The sequence below is a fragment of the Lepus europaeus genome, chromosome 17 (assembly GCF_033115175.1).
Source record: "Lepus europaeus isolate LE1 chromosome 17, mLepTim1.pri, whole genome shotgun sequence".
Lineage (NCBI taxonomy): Eukaryota > Metazoa > Chordata > Mammalia > Lagomorpha > Leporidae > Lepus > Lepus europaeus.
This window is the reverse complement of record NC_084843.1, coordinates 50,453,402-50,474,985: the sequence shown is the minus strand read 5'-3', so window position 1 is coordinate 50,474,985 and position 21,584 is coordinate 50,453,402. Positions and strand designations below refer to the sequence as shown.

The 21,584-nt window shown below is 44.6% G+C and overlaps 1 protein-coding gene across 3 annotated transcripts in view; it reads left to right on the top strand.

The window, feature by feature from the left end:
* ANK3 (ankyrin 3) overlaps positions 1 to 21,584 on the top strand; it is a 348,893-nt gene that overhangs the window by 133,167 nt on the left and 194,142 nt on the right. For all 3 annotated transcript variants that reach the window (XM_062214422.1, XM_062214423.1, XM_062214424.1), the window contains exons 6-7: positions 2,327 to 2,512; positions 4,302 to 4,400. In XM_062214422.1, the coding sequence (XP_062070406.1) occupies positions 2,327 to 2,512; positions 4,302 to 4,400 (285 nt within the window). The remainder of the gene's footprint in view (positions 1 to 2,326; positions 2,513 to 4,301; positions 4,401 to 21,584) is intronic.

Here is a 21,584-nt window from a genome sequence, read left to right as displayed (position 1 = left end):
GGGTAGTTAGACTCCAGAGCAGCAGGTTGCGCTGAAGCCCAGTCTTGAAGCCTGAGATGTAGCTAGGATTTGTATGTGGAAGGCTAAGAGCAGGGGATATTTCAGGGTCGGGAAATAGCGTGAGTATAGATGACAGAGGAGTTGGCCTGTATGTCCATAGTTAGTAAGCAGTCCACGTGGGAGGAGGGTTATCTAGGAAGAGACAAACCAACATCATCACTTTTTTTCAAAAGTTGTTCATGTACTTGAAAGGCAGAAAGAGAGGGAGATAGAGAGAAAGCCCATCCGCCATCACTCCTCAAATGGCTGCAACAGCTGGGTCTAAGCCAGTCTGAAGCCAGGAGCCAGGATCTCCATTCATGTCTCCCACATAGATGGCAGGGTCCAAGTGCTTGGGTCATCTTCAGCTTCCTTCCCAGGTGCATTAACAGGAAGTTGAATTGGAAGCAGAACAGCTGGGACTAGAACTGGTACTTTGATGTGGGATTCTGGCATCACAAGCTGTGGCTTAACCTGCTACACCACAACACAATCCCACAAACATTATCCTTTAAGTGCTTTGGGACAATATGTTGGACATCCATAATTACAAGTCTGCTGATTTGCATTCAGTCAAATAAACTGTAGGCAACCTGATCTATTTTACAGCAAGGGACAGAATGATAAAAGTTGTGTTTGAGGAAGACCAACAAAACATTCATATGCAAGGAATCAGGTATCTGCTCCCTTCCAAATGCTCTTCTGCTAAAGTTGGCCTCTATTTGAACCACAGGACTGCAGAAATAAAATATCATGACCCCCAAAAAATAAGTGACTTCCTTGCCAACTCTGCAGTAAAAATAATTTTAAATGTTTTGAGTACATAGTAATGAAACAATTGCAAAATGAAATTTCAAAAGCCAGCCTTAGGATTGTCTACTCTGTGCTGTTTATTCTACAGTCAGCAACACTGATCATCCACAAATAAATTAAGCACAGTGAAGTCTGTACCTGTTTCCTTCGAGCCCTAGAGTAATGCAAAGGAAAGACTCAAAATGTAGAGGAAGTGTGCATGTGCTTACCTCTGAATTTATTCTAAAGTCATGTTTTAATGAAAGTCAGAGAAGAGACTTGAGTGGTGGTTACCAGAGGTTGGGGGTAGAGGTAGAATGGCAAGAGCAGGTAGATGTTGGACCAAGAGTTCAAGGGCTCAATTAGACAGGAGCAATACATCTTTTAGTCTGAGATTGATTCTACAGCGTGGGAAATATAGTTAATAATGGTGTTTTGTAGGAAGGGGTGTTTCACCTGGTGATTGAGATGCCTGGACCCTACATCACAGTACCTTGGTTCAATTCTTTGCTGTCTTAAATACAGCTTTGTGCCAGTATAGACCCTGAGAGGCAGTGGTGATGATTTAAAGTATTTGGTTCCTGCTACAGATGTAGGAAACCTGGGTTATGTTCCCAGCTCCTGGATTCAGCTCTGGCCCAGCCCCAGCCATTGTAAGCATTTAGGGAGTGAACCAGCAAGTAGGGATCTCTCTTTCTCTCTCTCTCTCTCCCTCTCTCCCTCTCTCCCTCTCTCCCTCCCTCCCTCCCTCTCTCCCTCTCTCCCTCTCTCCCTCTCTCTCTCCCTCTCTCCCTCTCTCCCTCTCTCCCTCTCTCCCTCCCTCCCCGCCTCTGTCTGTTTCTCTGAATATCTGCCTTTCAAACAAATAAATAAATAGTTTAAAAATTAGTAGTGTATTGCCCATTTCAAAATTGCTAAGAGAATAATTTCCAAATGCTCTCACCATAGAAAACAGATTGGTCACCAGATACATGTTAGGCAACAAGATAGAGTAATTAACCAGACAGGTATACACCAGCTTAAAAATATCAGTAGCGATTTTTACATTTTATTTATAGTCTTTGAAAAATTTTCCTGGATTATTTCCTGTTATTTTCACTGATGATTTTATGGGTATTGACGATCTGGCATCTTTTTCTTTGCACGTATTACTTTTATGTGTTTTTCAAAATTTCACCCATGGATGGATACTACTGTTTAACAGGGGAAAAAATGACAGATGCATTTAACAGATTTCTAGTTTTTATGATTTTGGTTCTGTACAAGAGGACTTCAAAAATTTGTGGAAAAAATGGATGAAGAGATACTATGAATTGTTCATGAACTTTTTGACACATCTTTGTGTATAGTATAGTATAGAATGTGTTTTCGCTTATATGTACTTTTGCTTATATTATTAGCTTTCATAGCCAAAAGCAAACTTCTTGTTTGCTAATTTAATAAAGAAAAAAAACCCACCACTGGGCCCTGTCTTGACCCAATCGTTTCTTTGCAGGACGGCTTCACCCCATTGGCAGTCGCGTTGCAGCAAGGTCACGACCAAGTAGTTTCCCTCCTGCTAGAAAATGATACAAAAGGGAAAGTGCGTCTTCCAGCTCTTCACATCGCTGCCCGCAAAGATGACACGAAAGCCGCCGCCCTTCTGCTGCAGAATGACAACAACGCAGACGTGGAGTCAAAGGTGGGGACGAGGCTCCCGGCTCTCACGCACCGCTCCTGGGTTAGGCACACATCCTGTGAGGATGCCAGGTCTCCCCCTTGGCAAGCTTATGCCAAACATTGGACTCCACTGAAGCAAATCAAAATGGTTATCCAGTGGCCCACACGAGGCACACTCTCCCTTAACATGAAAAGCTAGGAGGTAACCACAGATATGGCCCTGGGTGTGCTCAAGGGGAGGCCGCCTCAAAAGAAATTGATGCATCAGATAAATGCATCTGATAGTTTCCTCCCTTGTCATTTACATTCCGTTAGGTGAAAAATTGCAAGATGCTTAAGATAGGGTGGTCAAATACACCTCTGGCTGATACCTAAGATGCCAAGCAGGGCACTGGGTGTGGATCAGCTGTGGACAGCACCCCAGCAAGGGACAGCGCCACAGCCCCAAATTCGCACTGCCTTGATGTGTGTTGTTTGGAAGTCTCCATGGAGGAAGTGCGGCAGTTGGACTAGGTCATTGTGGAGCCCTTCGTTCAGTCTAGCTTTCTTTCCGTGCCTATTGTGCTTCATCAGAGCTTCCATCCTCATGTACTTAGCGGTCATGAGCTTTCTGCAATCCATGTCACCAATAGTGAACTAACCGTTCATTTTTTCCTCCTCTTTGCTTCCAAATGTGTTAACCTAGATGGTGGTGAATAGAACAACAGAGGTATATATAACTATGCGTATATGTGTAATCTCTCTCTGCATCATCACTTTCCCATTACTTAGTGCTGCTGCCTCATGTCCTTCCCTCCTTCTTTGCATCGCCTTTTGTAGGCTAGATTCCTGCTTTCTCCCCCTGCCCCCTAAAGGAGCATGTGCTAGAGAAGATAGTAGTTTGATTACCAGGGCTTTCTGCAGCTGAACCTGGTGTTGGACAGGAAGAATGAGGAATCCCTGCAACTTAAGGGTATGGCGATAGAGCTGGGTGAGATGAAGACTTCCGACACGTTAGATGCTTATCAGCTGCACCTACAGCTGCAGACAACCCTGTCATTCTACTCATCCAAAACTGGTTCTTTAGGGTTCTGCATGACACTGAGCCTTAGTGGTGTCAGCAAGAGGAAGGTGAACTCGAAGTGGTGCCAACACGACCTCCCCTCCACAAGACTCGATGAGAGAGCTAGCATGGCTAAGAAGCTTGCTAACAACCTCAAAATGCATCTAGTTCCATAAGGTTTCAATCTTTGGGGACTAAATGAATCGCTGCATGTTTAGCAATTTTTAAGGAAGTAAAATGACTGTGGTAGAAATGATCCCCCAAACTGTGTTTGCTAATGAAGAGATGAACTCATGGAGCCTTTATGGAATACAGTTGCCCGTTATACAAAATCTATTTGATGGCAGTACCTCTTCCCAAAACAATTCTTTTGTCCTCAAAATTGGCATTGGCTATTGGTTAACTTGAATCTGCATAAGTAAAACAAATTGAATTTGACAGAGTTTCAGTGGGCGATTCTATTAATATCAAAAGAGTGGCACTAATCAAGCTTGCTGTGAGCTACAAAGCTTCTTTTCGTCACCCCTATGTTGACTTTTCCAAATGTTGGCCTCTGTAGTTCTGGATTACTAAAATGGTTCAGTCTTCACCCTTGGTTCTTCCCTGGCTCGTCTTTTGCCTATGAGCAATTGGCACTGATCGAAATCTAGGACAGAATGGAATGTGGATCTCAACCTATTTTGCTTCCTCATTTTTATTTGGGTAGAGTCGTGATATTAAGCTGTCGGACGAGGGACTCAATTGAGCATCTGCTGTGTTTTCTTTACAGAGTGGCTTCACTCCGCTCCACATAGCTGCTCACTATGGAAACATCAATGTAGCCACGTTGCTGTTAAACCGAGCGGCTGCTGTGGACTTCACTGCAAGGGTAAGAGCACAACACTATGTCGAGCCTGGAAAGCATTTGAAATGATGGTCAACTCTCGTATCCCCATGTGAGGAGCAGGCAGGGACACGTGAGCTCCGAGAGTCCACGTCCAGCCAGGGAAAGCTATGCTTTTCTACTTATTCCTTTTTCCGTAGGTGGCCTGTTTCCTAACTGAACAGAGAAGCAAGGTCAGGAGTGCTGGGTGGGCTGTGTGACAAATACACAAGTGCATCTATGCAAGGTGTGGTAACCACAAATGGTTCTCTCTGTTGAAATTTCTGTGACTGTCAGCAGTTGGTCAGATGGCCTTCTGGAGGTCAAGATCATAACCTTACAAGTGGGAATGTGTTGGAATATCCAGATAAGGCTCAAACTTAAGAAAGCAAATAATAGAGAATGTCTGCTGATTTTATCTTCTGTCCCCTACAAGCTTGCATAATTAGTAACAGAATTCTGGCCCCTGAGTAAGCTCATATTCACTGGAGGAAGAAATAGCAGTGACCTATGTACCACCACATCACAACTTGGACATTCAAACCTAGCCATACTATTCTGAATAGAAATCCAGTCTCATGATGAGCTTTGGTTATCAGAAGTGTTCTCAGGGACAGGCATTTGCCACAGTGGTTAATACGCCACTTGGGACATCCACGTATCACGTCAGAGTAACTGAGTTCAAGTCCCAGCTCTGCTCCCAATTCCAACTTCATGCTGGTGTACACCCTGGCAGGCAGAAGTGATGACTAAAGTGACTGGGTCCCTGCCACACATGTGCAAGACCAGATGGAGTTTCTGGCTCCTGGCTTCAGCCTCGCCTAGCCTGGCTGTTGCAAGCATCTGAGGAATGAACCAACAGATGAGAGATCTCCCTGTCTCTCTGCCTTTTAAATGAATGAATGGATGGATGGATGGGTGGATGAATGAAACTTTGTCATAGGTAGATAGGACATTGGAAGTAGAAGGAAGAGCTAGAAGTCTGGGTTTGGGATTTAGACCCTGTGAGTTCAAATTTTTGGCTTTAACTTTTCTGTGTCAGTTTCCATGTGTAGAAGATGAGTTAGTAGGAGTGATGAGATTAAGCAGTAAATACTCATGCTAAAATAGCATCCCCGTCTCCATCCTGGAGTCGCTGTGAGAACTGAGAGGTGGTGCGTGTACAGTCCCTGGCATGAGCGGCCACAGCGGTGCTGTTGTTGTGAACACGACATCTGAAGTATTGCTTTTGTGAGAGTCTCACTGGGTAGATGAGAAGTGGGACTGACAGGGCATAGAACCCATTGTAGCTGAGGCGGGGGGCGGGGGCAGCAGCAGTAAATGTCGGAGCCTTTTTGAAGGAGTTACTGGTTGCGAGACGCCGGGCTAAGCATGTTACCTCATTTTCCTACCTCGGAGAGAAGTGTCATCCCTGTTTTACGGAAGAAGAAACGGAGGCTGAGAGGTAAGGGGGCTGCTCTGGGATCCCAGAGATAGGAGGTCAGAAGGGGCAGGAGGCAGGAGCGCAGCTCCAAAGCTCAAGCACTCCACTACTCTGCCTCTGGCAACTTAAAGGAACTCGTTTTTCCTTTCCTCTTGTAAGTCCCCTAGTTCTATAAAAATTAATAAGAGTTCAGATTGTAGTAATATGAAAGCTATTTCCTACCCTGTTGGGTTTATCGGTTTAAGTGACTGGAGAGCGCTAGTCACTTGGTTTTATTCTAGAGTTTCCTTCTCATTGCATTAACTAAATCCTTGCTGTGGCAGATCCAAGGGCTAATTTGACATTTTAAAGGACACAGTTAAGCACTTCTTTAAGCCGAGTATAAACAGTGCACGTCAATCATGTCAATCTTAAAGCTAAGAGTTCATTTCAGGAGACATTCTTCTGGTTTTATGGCTGTAACTCACGGTAGAATAAAAACCTCATTAAGTCACGTCTTCTAATGAGGACATTTGGAAAGCCCACGTCAGGGTGGTGTTGGAAGTTCCCCTTTGTGCCGATGAAGACAGGGAGAAGCTTTAACAATTGAAGCGGACAAATGACAGGGATTTTCAGGTTTCTTCCAGCAAGTCCAGAGCAGCCATTTACACTGAAACAATGCTGTAATAATTACAGAAGCCGCTCGCCTATTGATTAAAGATCAGCGGAGACCTCGGCCTCACACGTTGTTAACCTTGCCTGAGTAAGCACACAGGACGCAAAATAATCGCATTGTGCTTTTGTTCAAAATGTATTAGAATTCAGACTTTACACTGATTGAGAAACCCCAGTCATCCTAATTAATGAGGCCTAACCGCATTTTGAGCTGCAGGCTGTGGGGGTGTTTGCTTATCATTTGCAGGAGATTGGTGCTGCAGCTTACGCCTAGACAACCCCGGCTTCTCTCTGCAGTAGGTGATTGATGGCTTGCTGTAGGGTGTCTGAGACTAACTCTTCACAGAGAGATTAAAGCGAGGCAGCTGCTGGCTGGCTGAGAAAACCCATTCTAGATGCCCAATCTCTGGTAATTGCATTCCATTAAAGTGCTGCCTCTCGGCCTCTCCACTACAGAGGCCTTACCTTTCCACAAACCGCGGCAGGGTCTTCCTAGGTCAGGTGCTCTCAGGAATGTAGCAGGTGCAAGTAAGAGGCCCTGGAACCCAGAGGGGAACAAGTCCTATGTGGTCAGAACAACAAGGGGAGCATCAGTAAGCTTTTGTTTGCTAAGACCTAGCTGCAAATGGTAATTGGAAGTCATGGGCTTGAGAGCCAGCTTTGGAGGGCGCTGTGGATGAGGTGGTCAGGGGTAGATTAAGAAACAATAGAGGCACTGTAGTGCAGTGGGGGTAAAGCCCCAGCCTGCATTGCCGGCATCCCATATGGCCCGCCGGTTCGAGTCCCGGCTGCTCCTCTTCCGATCCAGCTCTCTGCTATGGCCTGGGAAAGCAGTAGAAGAGGGCCCAATTGCTTGGGATGGAAGACCTCTCCCTCTGTCACTACCTCTCTCTGTAACGCTCTTTCAAATAAATAGAGATTACTGAAGAAAGCCAGAGGTGCCGTCCTGTGGTTCTTTGTAGCACTGGGGGCTGAGGGCATGACCCAGGTCACCTGCTGAGGTGTAGGGACAACCCTCTGGGAGCATTTCCTGCATGTAGTAGATGTCCATTTCCAAAGCAGATAAGAAGCAGAAACAAACACAGCGTGACTACGGAGTACGCCTCAGAACAGATCGCTTTCTGTGCTTCAATGTGGTGCTGCCTAATACATGCGGCAAGAGAGCTGTAGGTCCCAAATGGCGGTGAATGAACACCCCCAGTGAGCAATCCTGGCAACCAACAGATAGCGTACTCACCTGTTCTATGCACACCTTTCCTTAGATTTTTATTACGGTGCCAGTTCTGATTTTTGCATTGTGATCTTGCTGTGCGTGTATAAGGTACCCATCTGACGTCTTCAGCGTTTTCTTTCGGATTACCCGTGGAGACCTGCTCAGCCTTTTGGGATCACTGCAGGCAGTTAGTGCAGTAGCTGCTGAAGGCTGCAATGCAGCGTCAGCATTCTTCATTCTTTGAATCCAGTCTGCCGAGAGGGCGTTGACACTGTTTGGATTGATGTCTGGCCCTTGCTCTCTTGGGGAAAAGAATGTAACTAAGACACATTGGAGCCACTGCTGATTATCATTCCAGTAAAGAGCATTTATGCACTGGAGTAACTAGAGGCCAAATGATATTACGTGGGTGCCTGAAAAGCTCCTTTTATTGATTGATGAAGATAGATTAATACTATGCTGCCTAGGAGTTTTTCATCAAATATAATGGACCACCTAACTTAATCTTCACTCGTGTCATTAACCTTTCCTTGTAAATTGTTATTCAATTTCCCATTTTGAGATGAAAATTGAATAAAGTATCCTCCTATTAGTCCTGCTGTGTCTAGTACTTTTTGGTTCATCTTCTGAAAGGATTAGGGATTTAGGTATTTGGGTTAGATACTGCTGTTGTTTCCAAAAGGATTTCAGGTGGTTTATAGATTACATATTGGAATACCTGGGTTCAAGTCTCAGATCCACTCCCAGTTCCAGCTTCCTTGCCACCAATGTGGGAGACCCAAACGGAGTTCCCTGTCCCTGGCTTCAGCCAGTCCCACTCCCTGCTGTTAGGGGCATCTGGGAAGTGAGCCATCAGATGAGGGGATGTCTGTGTCTCTTTGCCTTTCAAATAAATTAATTAAATTAAATTTTAAAATACATATAATGAAGGATGGGACAGCAACGTGTTACTAACAGGTGCAATGAACTAGTGAGTACAACTGGACCTTAACATCTTTAATAAAGTGGAAAGGGAAGCGTGGATTTATGGTTTTCACTTTTTGACAAAGGAAATGCTACGGTTATCTAGTGAGAGAATTTTTCTATGAAATAACTAAATGTGATTTTTATATATGAATCCTTTTTTAAGTTTGTTTATTTTCATCTACTAGGAAGAGTAATATGAGAGAGAGAGAATCTTCAATCCACTGATTAACTCTATGAATGCCTACAGGAGCTAGGGCTTACCCAGGGTAAGCCAGAAGGCAGGAGCTCCATCTGGGTCTCCCACAGAGGTGGCAGGGGCCCAGTCAGGTGGGCCATCACCCACTGCCTCCCAAGCACATCAGCAGGGAGTTGGATCAGAAGCTGAGTACCTAGAACTCAGCTGAATGTGGCACACTGATATGGGATGTTGGGAACCCCAAGCAATGTCTAAACCCACCACACCACAATGCCTCTCCCTGAATCCTTTTAAGGACCAGTGAGCTAAAAGTTCATGTTTTCTTTAATTACTGTACTGCAAACGGCTCAGTTCTGCTCCGTACTGCCTACGGTGCTACTCACCCTCTGTGAAGGCACTTTGTCCAGGGAAGCTGGGACTGCCCAGGGACTTAGCTTATCACATTTCCATTGTGTACAGTAGAATTTAGAATGTGTACCACAGCTCAGTGTCCTTGGAACTGCCCTTCTCACATATTGGATAGTTTATTTTTTTTTTTACCATTTTTTATTTTACTATTTTTATTTTTTTAAAAAATTTAACAAGCATTATATTTATTTATGGGCTACTGTTTGGTACATATGTGTGTGTATATGTAACATATGTATGCATTTGCACATTGTAGCCTTTTTTTAGATTTATTTATTCTACATGCAGAGTGATAGGAGAGAGAGAGAGATCTACCCACTGGTTCAGTCCCCAAATGGCTACAATGGCCAAGGCTGGGCCAGGCAGAAGACAGAAACCTCAGACTCCATTTGGGTCTCCACGTGGGTGGCAGGGGCCCAAAGACTTGGGCTATTTCCCACTGCTTTCCCAGGAAGATTACAAAGGAACTGGATTGAAGGCAGAGCAGCCAGGACTTGCACCAATGCTCCAGTCTGGAATGCCAGCATCACAGGTGGTGGCTTAACCCACTGCACCATCATGTGGGCTTCTACACATTACTTTGTTTTTGTTTTTGTTTTCGTTTTTAAGATTTTATGTGTTATTTGAAAGGCAAAGTTACAGAGAGGCAGAGGCAGAGAAAGAGGTCTTCCATCCACTGGTTCACTCCCCAAATGGCCACAAGGGCTAGAGCTGAGCTGATCCGGAGCGAGGAGCCAGGAGCCTCTTCCAGGTCCTACGTGGGTATAGGGGCCCAAGGACTTGGGTCATCTGCTGCTTTCCCAGGCTATAGTAGAGAGCTGGATCAGAAGTGGAGCAGCCATAACTCGAACCGGCACCCATATGGAATGCTGGCACTGCAGGGGGCGGCTTTACCCACTCTGCCACAGCATGGACCCCAGCTTCTGGCTTTAGCTTCTGCCTAGCCATTGCAGACATTTGGGGACCTCTCTCTGTCTCTCTCTTTCTCGCTCTCCCCATCTCCTTCCCTCCCTCTCAAGTAAAAAGAAATTTTTAAAAACAGGAAAAAATGCATGAATCACTTCTAGGCCTCCTGGGAGCCAGCGCTTTTACACACCTGCTTGCTTCAAGCCCCAGTTCTCTCCCGAGCCTATCAGAACCCCTCTTACTTCAAGCCGAACCTCACCTGCTGTTAGGAGCTTCTTCCCAATCTGAAACAGCTGCATTGAAAGAGATGACAAATCCGTAGGATTCGAATGGGATTTTAGGCCAGTGCACTGAGCCCGGTGTTGGAGGCCAGGGAGCAAGTTTGCTGGAACATTGAGGAGACTTGTCCAGCCATGCAGACAAACTGGAGCAGGAGACCAGTCATGCAGGCTACCGTAAAGCTTTGTGCCATTCAGGGTGTTGTAACCAGGGCCCCAGGCTCCAGGGCTGTGAAGGCGACCACCAGAGATTGCTAGAAAGAGCAGAAGTGACTTGAGTTTTGTGAAGGAGAGGTAAACTTTGCTCTGGTAAGAATGTGGCTGTTTAAAATAGTTGTATATGGTGCAGGGCTTGTGAGAGTCTGCACTGGTTTGTGTAGTAGTGCCTTCGCAAATACAGTTTCAAAAAAAGATCTCCATTATAGAATTCATTTTTGGAAGAGAATACAATAAAGCGAAAGAAAGAAAAAGAAAAGTCATCCCTAACAGTCCTTTTCTATTTTGGTTAGCGTTTGAATGTTCACCCTTGAGGAAACCACACACACCCACCCCCAAACACATCTCTTTTTATTGATATGTATTTTTAAATATCCCTCAGTTTATTTCCTAGTATTGAATCAACAGCATTAATGGCAAAGATGGTTGTTTTTATTTATTTTTTTGATGGGTTATATAAACCTCCTTCTCGGTGAAAATTGAAATCTGAGAGCATTAGCGCAAAGGAATGTGAATCACAGGAAAGTAGCCATGTGGCTACTGCGCTAATATTCTTGTTGCCATGGAGATAGAAATACCTTGGGAGGAACACAGTTTGTGCGAGGTAGGCAGAGTGGAGGGGGTGACCCTTTTATAAAGGTTCTCTTTTGAGAGCATGCCAGCAGTTTCAGTCCCCTCGTTTTTGTTTAATTCCCTGAATGCCACTTCAAAAGAGAATCGCCTGCGTACATTTTTAAAAGAAATCTATTTATCTTAAATCCATTTGTATATTTGAACTTCATTAACATCTTACTGTGTGGTTTGGGATCTGTGTTGCTCCTTACCTACAAAGGTGAGATTTTTTTTGTTTGGCTGAAGATTTGTTTATTGGAAAGCCAGAATTACAGAGAGGGAGAAATACAGACTTTCCATCTGCTGGTTCACTCTCCAGAGGACCACAGCGGCCAGGGCTAAGCCAGGCTGAAACAAGGAGCCAGAAGTTTCATCCGGGTTTCTCACGTGGGTGGCAGGGGCCCACACACTTGGGCCATCTTCCACTGCTTTTCCCAGGTCATTAGCAGGGAGCTGGATCAGACGTGGAGCAGCCAGGTGGCAGCTTTCCTCGCTACGCCACAATACCTACTACTAAAGGCGATTTCTTAGTGGCCGCAGCATAGACTGAGCAAAGGAATACGTAGAGGAGCCCTGGCCGCTCATCCTGGCCCTGTCATTGGTCACTGACGTAGTCTGGGGCGAGTTTGCTCATCACCTGGGCTGACAGTTTTCTTTATAGTCAAGTGAGGGAGATGTCGGTCAGCCTCAGATGGATGCTTCCCCGCTCGGCCTGACTACCCGTAGGACTGTGATGGAGACCGTCCTCACGGGAGAGGAGACAGAGTACAGTGACAAAGCAGACCACGTTAACATCAGACTGTGGGCCTTCCACACTGCCCCTGCGGTTTCCCCTGTGGACTCTGGCGCAGGTTGCTAATGCATCCGCGTTATCAGCCATAAAATGGGTCCAATAATAGCACCTAGCGCATCCCATCGTGATGATGACTAAATTAAATCATTCGTGTAAATCACACGAATGTAGCACAACATGTGGGCGGGAGAGGCTGTGTTTGTGGTGGCTGCCACTGCTTTCCTGGGGAGACCCGCTCATTGTAGGGCTCATTTCTTGTACAGCAGGGCACCTGCCAAGCAGGGGGCTCATGGTGGCATGTCTCCACTGCACTTCGGGGGCTCGTCACGAGGGTTGCTTCCCCGAATGTTTGAGCTGCGTTGTGTGCAGGGGTGTTTGTCAGCACCAGAAGATCAGTCTCTGAGAAACTGACACTAAGAAGGTTGTTTGATGCTGAGAACTCTGATCAAAAAAGTCACAGCAATTGGAAGGTGCCTGTTTCTCTTCCTTTGACTTTTCCTCCTTGCGCCCTGCATCCTGCAGTGCCACTTGACAGCTGTGGCTCTGAGAACATTTTTAAATGACCTGAATAAATCCTGTTTAGAAATTCTGTGAGATAAAGCTCAATTAAGGTAAAAGCTGGGAGAGCTCCCTTTATGTGTTTGGTTTGTTGTTGTTAGATTTATTTATTTAGAAAGTCAGAGTTTTAGAGAAGTAGAGACAGACAGATCTTCCATCCTGTGGTTCACTCCTCAAATGGCCACATTGGCCAGCACTGGGCCAGGCTGGTGCCAGGAGCTTCATCCAGATCTCCAGTGTGGGTGGCAGGAGTCCAAACACTTGGGCCATATGCTGTATTTCACAGGCCATTAGGGAGCTGGATCAGAAGTGGAGCAACTGGGACTTGAACCAGCACCCATATGGGATGCCGGTAAGCAGCCTTACCTACTATGCCAGAACTCCAGCCCCCTATGTGTTTGTCTTTTACAAGAGAATTATCTGTGGGCTGTGGAGTTTTTATTCCTTCTAATGAATGCCAATAGAGACGAGGAGCTGCTGTAGCCAGGCTGAGCCCCTGTGGGCCACGTGTTCCTGCACGTGGTCCATGTTGACTGCCCTCAGACAGCAGATTCGCATGGGCTCAGTTGCACTCTGGTCCCCACTTTGAGCACGGCAGGTTCATCCCTGGCAATGCACAGTGGTGATCTTCTTCCTCTGCAGTTTGCCAAATATCCAGGCAGAGCAAAGGGGCACCCAGATGGATGAGGTTAGGACTTGGCAGGACCTCAGGGCAGCCAAGGGTAAGCCCCTCTGCACATAGGGAAGGCCATTGACTGGCTGTCTCCCAGAATCAAGTCCATGTAGGAAAGGAGCGTAGACTAGCACAGTCAACAAGAAAGAGTGAAGCAGTTGAGAAGCTTGGATGGGATGAAAATATAAGGATTAGAATCAGCTCCAAGAAATGGAGTCTAAAGAGCGGATGTGAGTGTGGAATGAGACTGGAGATGGGGAGTGTAGCTCGTGGGGAAGGGGTTCGTTGAATGCCAGGTGGGTGAGCAGGGAGAAGGGCATCATTTTCGGTCTTCAAACTGAGAAGTGCAGTGATGACAATAGTATTTCAGATGTGCTCTGGTCCGTATGAAGCAGAAATGGGGAGATTGGGCTGTGAGCTGTGTGTGAGTGTCCAGTCACATGGAGAAAGACCTGTAGATAGGGAGCAGCATGCCGGCCCTGTGTGATGCTCTTTTGCTTGGACATGGCCTTTTTAGGGTCTTCCTCGACCCCTGGATCCCAGTGGGATGGAGAGCGTCTCTTTCTTTAGAGTACTTGGAAAGTTCTAGAAGCATTTTTTGATTATTACAATGGTCCAAAGTGGCTTCAACACATGAGACAGTACCATGCAAATAACTGGTCCCAACCAACATGCCAGTGATGCCCTCACTGACACATGCAGCCTTGAATGTCTTACAGCCAAGAGACAGAGCAATGAGATGTCCCAGGAAGGGGAGGAAGGCCTAAGAGTTCACACCCAGTCTGAGATTGTCCCGGAGAGGGCACTGCGTGTCATCTAGTTGGGCTGGAAGCCCCCAAAGTCCCGTTCAACCCTCACTACCAAGATTTTAAAATGTGAGGTGGAAAAAAATCGAGCAAAATTCAAACTAACTTAGATCATAGCTTTCCTTTATTACTAGGCACCAGGTGCTGCAGCAAGTCGCCTGCACGCTGTTTCATTTCTTCCTCCCAGGAATCCTGTGAGGTGTGGATGGGGTTTGTATTTTATACAGTGAACAAAGAGGTTAAATAACCTGTGCAAAGCCACACAATTCTAAAGTGGCAGAGCTTAGGCTAAGAAACAGAAGAGTAAAACAAGACAACAAAAAACAATAAGATAAACTAAATTTAGCCTGCATTGTTTATAAATCTGAGAGGTAGCAAGTACTTACTGTGGCTTTGGACTTAATCCATGGTCATGACAAGTGACCTAGAGCCGACGGCCACTGTTCTGGGGTGACCTGGAGATGGTTTATCTCCTTATGCCAGGATTGTAAGATGAAATCAATACATTTTTGAGCCCCAAAGTATCATGCTTTGAAATGGATTCTTTGGGGGCAGGTACTTGGCATAGTAGTTAAGATGCCACTCGGGATGCTCACATCCCGTATCAGAGTGTCTGAGTTCAAGTCCCAGCAGCACTTCAATTACAGCTTCCTGCCAATGTGCATCCTGGAAGGCAGCAAATAGTGGTTCAAGAAATCGGGGCCCAACCACCCATATGTGAAACCCAGGTTGAGTTCCAGGTTCATGGTTTCAGCCTGCACAAATCATGGCTGTTGTAGGCATTTAGGGATTGAACCAGCAGGTAGAAAACTCTCTCTCTCTTTCTCTCTGTCTCTCTCTCTCTCTCTCTCTCTGTTTGGCTTTCAGGTTTATAATAACTCCTGATATTTGGGGACTTGATGACCTTATAAGAAAAACACATTTTTCTGATAAGAAACATATATAAAGCAGGCTTCTGCCTACATGGAGTAATTTTGAAAATTGACAACAAAATTTTCAATAGTTTCTTAGCAGAGGTCTCTTGACCAGTTTCTCTGCTAAGACTCGGACTCATTAAGTCCCCCAGTGGGCATTTGACACGAGTATTTTTCACAAGTTCCCCAGGCAGTTCTGCAGAACAGGCAAGTTTAGAAAATATTGACCAAGGCCATGCTGTGAACATCTGTTTCTATATAAATACCCAAAGTTGAATCAGAGAAGTCTTTAAAAAAAGCATTGACTTATGACAGTCATTTTTATAACTCCTTAATAATCTTGAATTTACCAATGTTTTATAAATCATAAAATATTTTTATATACAAAACATCATTTGAAACCTGTAAGAATAGATATTTTTACAGATGAGCAAGTGGAAGCCCCGAGGAATTATTGGTCCCAGGTCCCTTGGAGAGCCGAGTAGCAGAACGGGACTTGAATGCTGACCCTCGGACTCGTGTCTGTGTGCCTCTGTGCGTGACTGTCAGAGCTGGTGGCTCTGGAAGGGCAGTGGGGAAGTCAGTGCAGTGGGCAGTGGGACGCAGCAGCACCCAGAATGGAGAATGGAGTCTTGGCCCTGAGCAATAGCCGAGTCTTCTGGTCCCTGGAACCAGCTCCTCAGGACACATGTGCACATGGAGAAGCCAGTCTCCAATTCTGTTTTTCCAAAGCAATCTTTCTATAGAAACTTCAAAGGCACCATATTCATTTCTTGACATATTTGAAGCTTCAGCAAGCATCTAATTTATCCAAAGACCTAGTAGGCACACATTCCCCGAGAACTAGCAGTTTCAAGTTAACTGACATGTCAGACACCGGCAAGAGGTAATTTATTTCTAGAGGGGAATGAAAAATCTTCAGTACCAAAATTGATTTAGTTCCAGGGTTATCAGAAGTGATAGGGTGTAGAAAATTTTTTATGTCCCTTAATATTTTTGTATTTAAGAATTGTTGATGCGGTAGTCAAAGGGATGTTTTGTTTTTATAAAGATTTCTTTATTTATTTGAAAGGCAGAGTTCCAGAGAGAAGGGAGGAGGCAGATCTTCTATCCACTGGTTCACTCCCCAAATGGCCACAACAGCCAGGGCTGGGACAGGCAGAAGCCAGGCTCTACGAGCTTTATCCGGGTCTCCCATGTGGTGCAGGAGCCCAAGTACTTGGGCCATATTCCGGTGCTTTCCCCAGGTCATTAGCAGGGAAATGAATTGGAAATGGAGAAGACAGGACATGAATCGGCACCTATACAGGATGCCTGCATCACAGGCGGCAGCTTTACCTGCTATGCTACAATGCCGGCCCCAGGTTTATTTTATTATTATAATTAAAGTTATAGCACTTGTTAGAAACATAGGATGTCTAATACCATTAGATCAACTCAAATAATTTAAAATTATAAAATAATTTTCTTCAGGGTATAGAAAGCAATGGTTACAGTTGAGTATTAGTGGCTTCTTCAGTTCCATTTCTGTCTCTGAATTCAAAGATGTGTCTAATTGTTTTTTTTTAAGATGTATTTATTTATTTGTTTATTTATTTGAAAGGCAAAGTTAAAGGGAGAGACAGAGAGGTCTTCCATTTTCTGGATCTCTCTGGATCTCTCCCCAAATTGTCCCACTGTCCAGGATTCTCCCACATGGTGCAGTGGCCCAAGGAGTTGGGTCATCTGCTGTTGCTTTTCTAATGCATTAGCAGGAAGCTGGATCAGAAGTGGAGCAGCCAGGACATGAACTGGATGCCCCTATGGGATGCAGGTGCCACAAGTGGAGGCTTAGCTTACTATGCCACAATGTCAGTCCTAACATTTTTAAAATTTATTTATTTTTATTTTCATTTGAAAGGCAGAGACAGATAGAAATCTTTCTTCTCCTGGTTCACACCTCAAGAGTTTACAGCAGCCAGGACTGGGTCAGGCTGAATCCATGCACCCAGAACTCCATCAGCGTCTCCCATGTGAGTGGCAGGGACCCAAGTACTTGGTCCCTCATCTGCTACCTCCAAGGATGTGCATAAGCAGGAAGTTGGATCCAAAATGGAAGAGCTTGGGCATGAAGCAGGCACTCCAGTTTAGGATGTGGCCATCTCAACCTGCTGCATCCAATGCCTCCCCATCAGGCTACTTTTGAATGAGTATTAATATCAACACCTTCAAAGAAATATGAAAGGAATCCATAAGTCCTTTTTGAAAATGACAGAGTTGGACTTGCTACTGTTTTATTTTAGGCATTTAATATTTCTATTAGCTTTGTCTATAGTGTTTTCTTTGGGTGGGAAATTCTGTCAGTAGCATTTCCTTTGTGGAGACTGCTACTAGGATTAAGACCTTGAGCCAGTATTTTTTTTTTAATTTTTAATTTTTTTTAACTTTTATTTAATGAATATAAATTTCCAGTGTACAGCTTATGGATTACAATGGCTTCCCCCTCCCACAACTTCCCTCCCACCCGCAACCCTCCCCTCTCCCGCTCCCTCTCACCTTCCATTCAAATCAAGACTCATTTTCAATTCTCTTTATATACAGATCAATTTAGTATAAAGATTTCAGTAGTTTGCACCTACATAGAAACTCAAAGTGAAACATACTGTTTGAGTACTAGTTATAGCATTAAATCAAAATGTACAGCACATTAAGGACAGAGATCCCACATGAGGAGCAAGTGCACAGTGACTCCTGTTGTTGACCCAACAAACTGACACTGTAGTTTATGGTGCCAGTAACCACCCTAGGCTCTCATCATGAGTTGCCAAGGCTATGGAAGCCTTCCAAGTTTGCCGACTCTGATCATATTTAGACAAGGTCATAAAAGACAGGGTGAGGATAGTAACCAATGATCCTAAGAGTGGCATTTACCAGGTTTGAACAATTATACAGCATTAAGTGGGGAAGAGGACCATCAGTACACACAGGTTGGGAGTAGAGCCATTGGTGGTAGAGTAGAGGTTATGATTACAAAGGAATGAGGCCCAAGTGCGCTAGACAGGGTCTAGAACAAAGGACAGAGTCATTATTAGAGGAGCTAAGAAAGGTGCTGTCTAAGCTACAATTAAGTTTTCTGATTGAGAGGCAAATAGAACCTGACAGAAGGGGCTTGATAATAATCTGGTGGGCTTTAGGCCTTGTAAGTGAAGAGGCCCAGACCTATCTATCTCTTCATATGGGGTACATCCTAAGGGAGGTGTGAACCTCCTAGGGGAAGGCACTCTGTTGACTTTCATTACTTGGCTGGCCTGGGAGGAGAGCTGGCCAGGTAAAGGCAGGGGGCATCTCTAACAAGAAATGTACAGTTCTGCCTGCAATGTTGCTGACCCTGCTTGGCCGTCCCCTCAGCTGCAGTGGTCACTTTGGAAGTTGGGCTGAGTGAAGGGCTTTTCAGCTTAGAGCCAATAAGATCTGTGGCTCTGACCTGGGCATCCTTCGATTCCAGGGCAGGTCCATTTCTAGTGATCCAACTCTTGGCAGAGCTGCCAGGGTTGAGCCAGTATTTTTACAAGTTGAGCAGAGACTCGCTAGCTGGATGTATTTTCTCCTCTAAGACCCTCTGGAAAAAGGCAGGCCAGCTTGTGGAATCAGATAACTGACACTGAAGTCCCAGCTCTGGCATTTTCTAGGTTTGTGACCTGCAACACCACTCCCTGCCCTGCTAGCTTCAGTATGCTCGTCTGTGATTTTGAGTCTCCCATTTATCTCAAGGGTTGTTGTGGAGATAAAATGAGCTGATGCATGATTGATGGGGCCTGCACAAAGTAGGAATCACATAGGTGGTGAATTGGTTCCATTTTAATTACATTTGTTCTCATGTAAAGCAAATAGTTGCCTGTTAGAAATCAGTAGTTGTCTTTTTTAAGCCAAACACTTTTTCCCCTCTAACAAAATTTTATAGCATAGAAAGGCATTTAGCAGTTCAATCTTCAGTGCCTCAAATTCCTCATTGTTTTTGGAATTTCAGAAACCCTGACATGTATGCTGAAAGACATATTTTAAAAACATGTATTGAACCTTCATTAGGGTGACCAATCTAAAATAAAACAGCCGTATTGTCAAGGCTACAGAGACAAGGAAGCTCAGTGAATGCGGATGGGATTGTCCAATCATGTAGCCACAATGATTTGGCCTTTCCCCAGAAGGTTAAATATAGAAATACCCTGTGACAAGGTAATCCCACTTCTGGATATATACCAAAAGGAATTGAAAGCAGAGTCGCAAAAGATATTTGTACACTTACATTCACAGTGGCATTATTCACAATAGCCAAGTCTCTGTGGGTGGATGAATGGATTAATGAGATATGGTATGTACATACATTGGAATAATATTCAGCCTTAGGAAGGAACACAATTTTAACGCATGCTACAACATGCATGAACTTGAAAGACATTATGTTCGTTAAAGTAATCCAGTCACAAAAAAGCAAAATACTGTATGATTTTACTTTCTGAGATAACTAGAATAGTAACATTCATAGGAAAGAAGTGGAATCCTGGTTGCTGTGGGCTAAGGGATTTAATGAATATAGAGTTCTCATTTAAAAAAAAAAAAGATTAATTGTATTTGTCTGAAAGCAGAGTTACAGAGAGAGGTAGAGACACAGGGAGGTGTTCCATCTGCTGGTTCACTCCCCACATGGCCACAACAACCAGGGCTAGGCCAGGCTGAAGCCAGGAACCAGGAGCTTCATCTGGGTCTCCCATGTGGGTGGCAGAGGACACAGCACTTGAGCCATCTTCCACTGGATTTCCCCAGATGCATTAACAGGGAGCTAGATCAGAAGTGGAGCAGCCATGGGACCGGTGTTGTGATGCAGCAGGTTAAAGCCCTGGCCTGAGGTGCTGGCATCCCATATGGGTGCTGGTTCAAGGCCTGGCTGCTTCACTTCCAATCCAGCTCTCTGTTGTGGCCTGGGAAGGCAATGGAAGATGGCCTAAGTCCTTGGGCCCCTGCACCCATGTGGGAGACCTGGAGGAGGCTCCTGGCTTCTGGCTTCGGATGGTTGCAGCTCCTGCTGTTGTGGCCAATTGGGGAGTGAGCCATCAGATGGAAGACCTCTCTCTCTCTGCCTCTCCTTTCTCTGTAACTCTGACTTTCAAATAATAATAATAAAAAGAAGTGGAGCATCCAGGACATGAATCAGTACCCATGAGGGATGCCAGTGCCACAGGCAGAGGCTTTACCCACTATACCACAATACCAGCTTCTCCATTTTTCTAGCAAAGAGTTGTGAAGATAGGTTGTACAACATTGTGAGTGTACTTAACACTAAGGACACTACAAATACTGGTGAAGATGAAAATTTTAGGTTACATGTTTTGTTACAATTGATATATACATTTTTTAAATTTTAAAGTGTGTATTAAGACCAATAAACTGAGTGTCCCTGAAGACCCAGTCAGCTGCAAAGTGCAGTGTTGCAAAGGTAGGTAGGAGTTAGTAGTTGAGGAAAGTGATGCAAGATCAGCTTGGGTTCCAGTCTTCTTGCCCCTTTCCTGGGGCAGTAGCTGGGGTGCGTGCATCAGCTGAGGTGTGCATGGGCAGAAGCAGGTCTGGAATATTTGCTGTAAGTATGGTGGGCCTTGTCTCAGCACTAAGGCACTTGAGGGAGCCAGAGAAAGACATGGCAGTGTTTTCTCTAAATGCTGATGAGCTACCCTCTTTTAATCCAAGCGGAAGCCTCTGATGTTATTAGTGACAAACAGCTTCGTATTATCCATAAAAGAAAAAATGCTAAAGCTTTTGGGTTATTTGAGGCAGAACAGATCCAAACACTGAGAGCCTGATTTCACAACAAACGTCAAATATCCAAATGTTTGCTGCTGCTGCTGCCGCCGGGAAGTCCAGCGCTATCAGGTAGCTAATCAAATGGGATTTAGTTGGTCTTTCTTGGAGGGCAGTGAGGTTGAGGAAGTGTCAGTGACATTAATATTTTCAGTCAATCTCAGCAAGACCCATGTGGACTTAATCTCCTTATCCAGAAAACACGAAGGGAAAAGTTTTTATGGAATAAGCCAACAGTTAGCAAAACTGGAGAAGAGAAGACGACTTGTCTAAAATGATCTATTTTGTGTCATTAAAGCCTCAGAAGGAAAGGGAATGGAGGTTGACTGGCAATGGTGGTCATATTAAAAATAATCAATATAGTAGGCAGAATCTGCAGCATGCTGTACTTGTATGACTTAATAGACCATCTGAGTTGAATTTTCTAAAGAAAAATCCTAGATATTTTTCAGACTATGATAACTGGGGTGTTTCCAGTATATTCAATTTTTGAAAATCTTCCTTGGTAGATCATTGAAATCTCAAATTCTTATCATTGAAATATTAACATTTGTAAATATTTTATGGCCTTTTTAAAGTATTAAGAAATTAAGCATTCTCAAAAGAAAAAGAAATGAAGTATCATATACACTGGCACTACAACATGGATCATCCTGAAAACAATATACAACTAGAAAGGAATCGAAAACAGTAAGCCATGTGTCATATGATTGCATCTGTATGGAAGGTCTAGAATAGGCCAGTC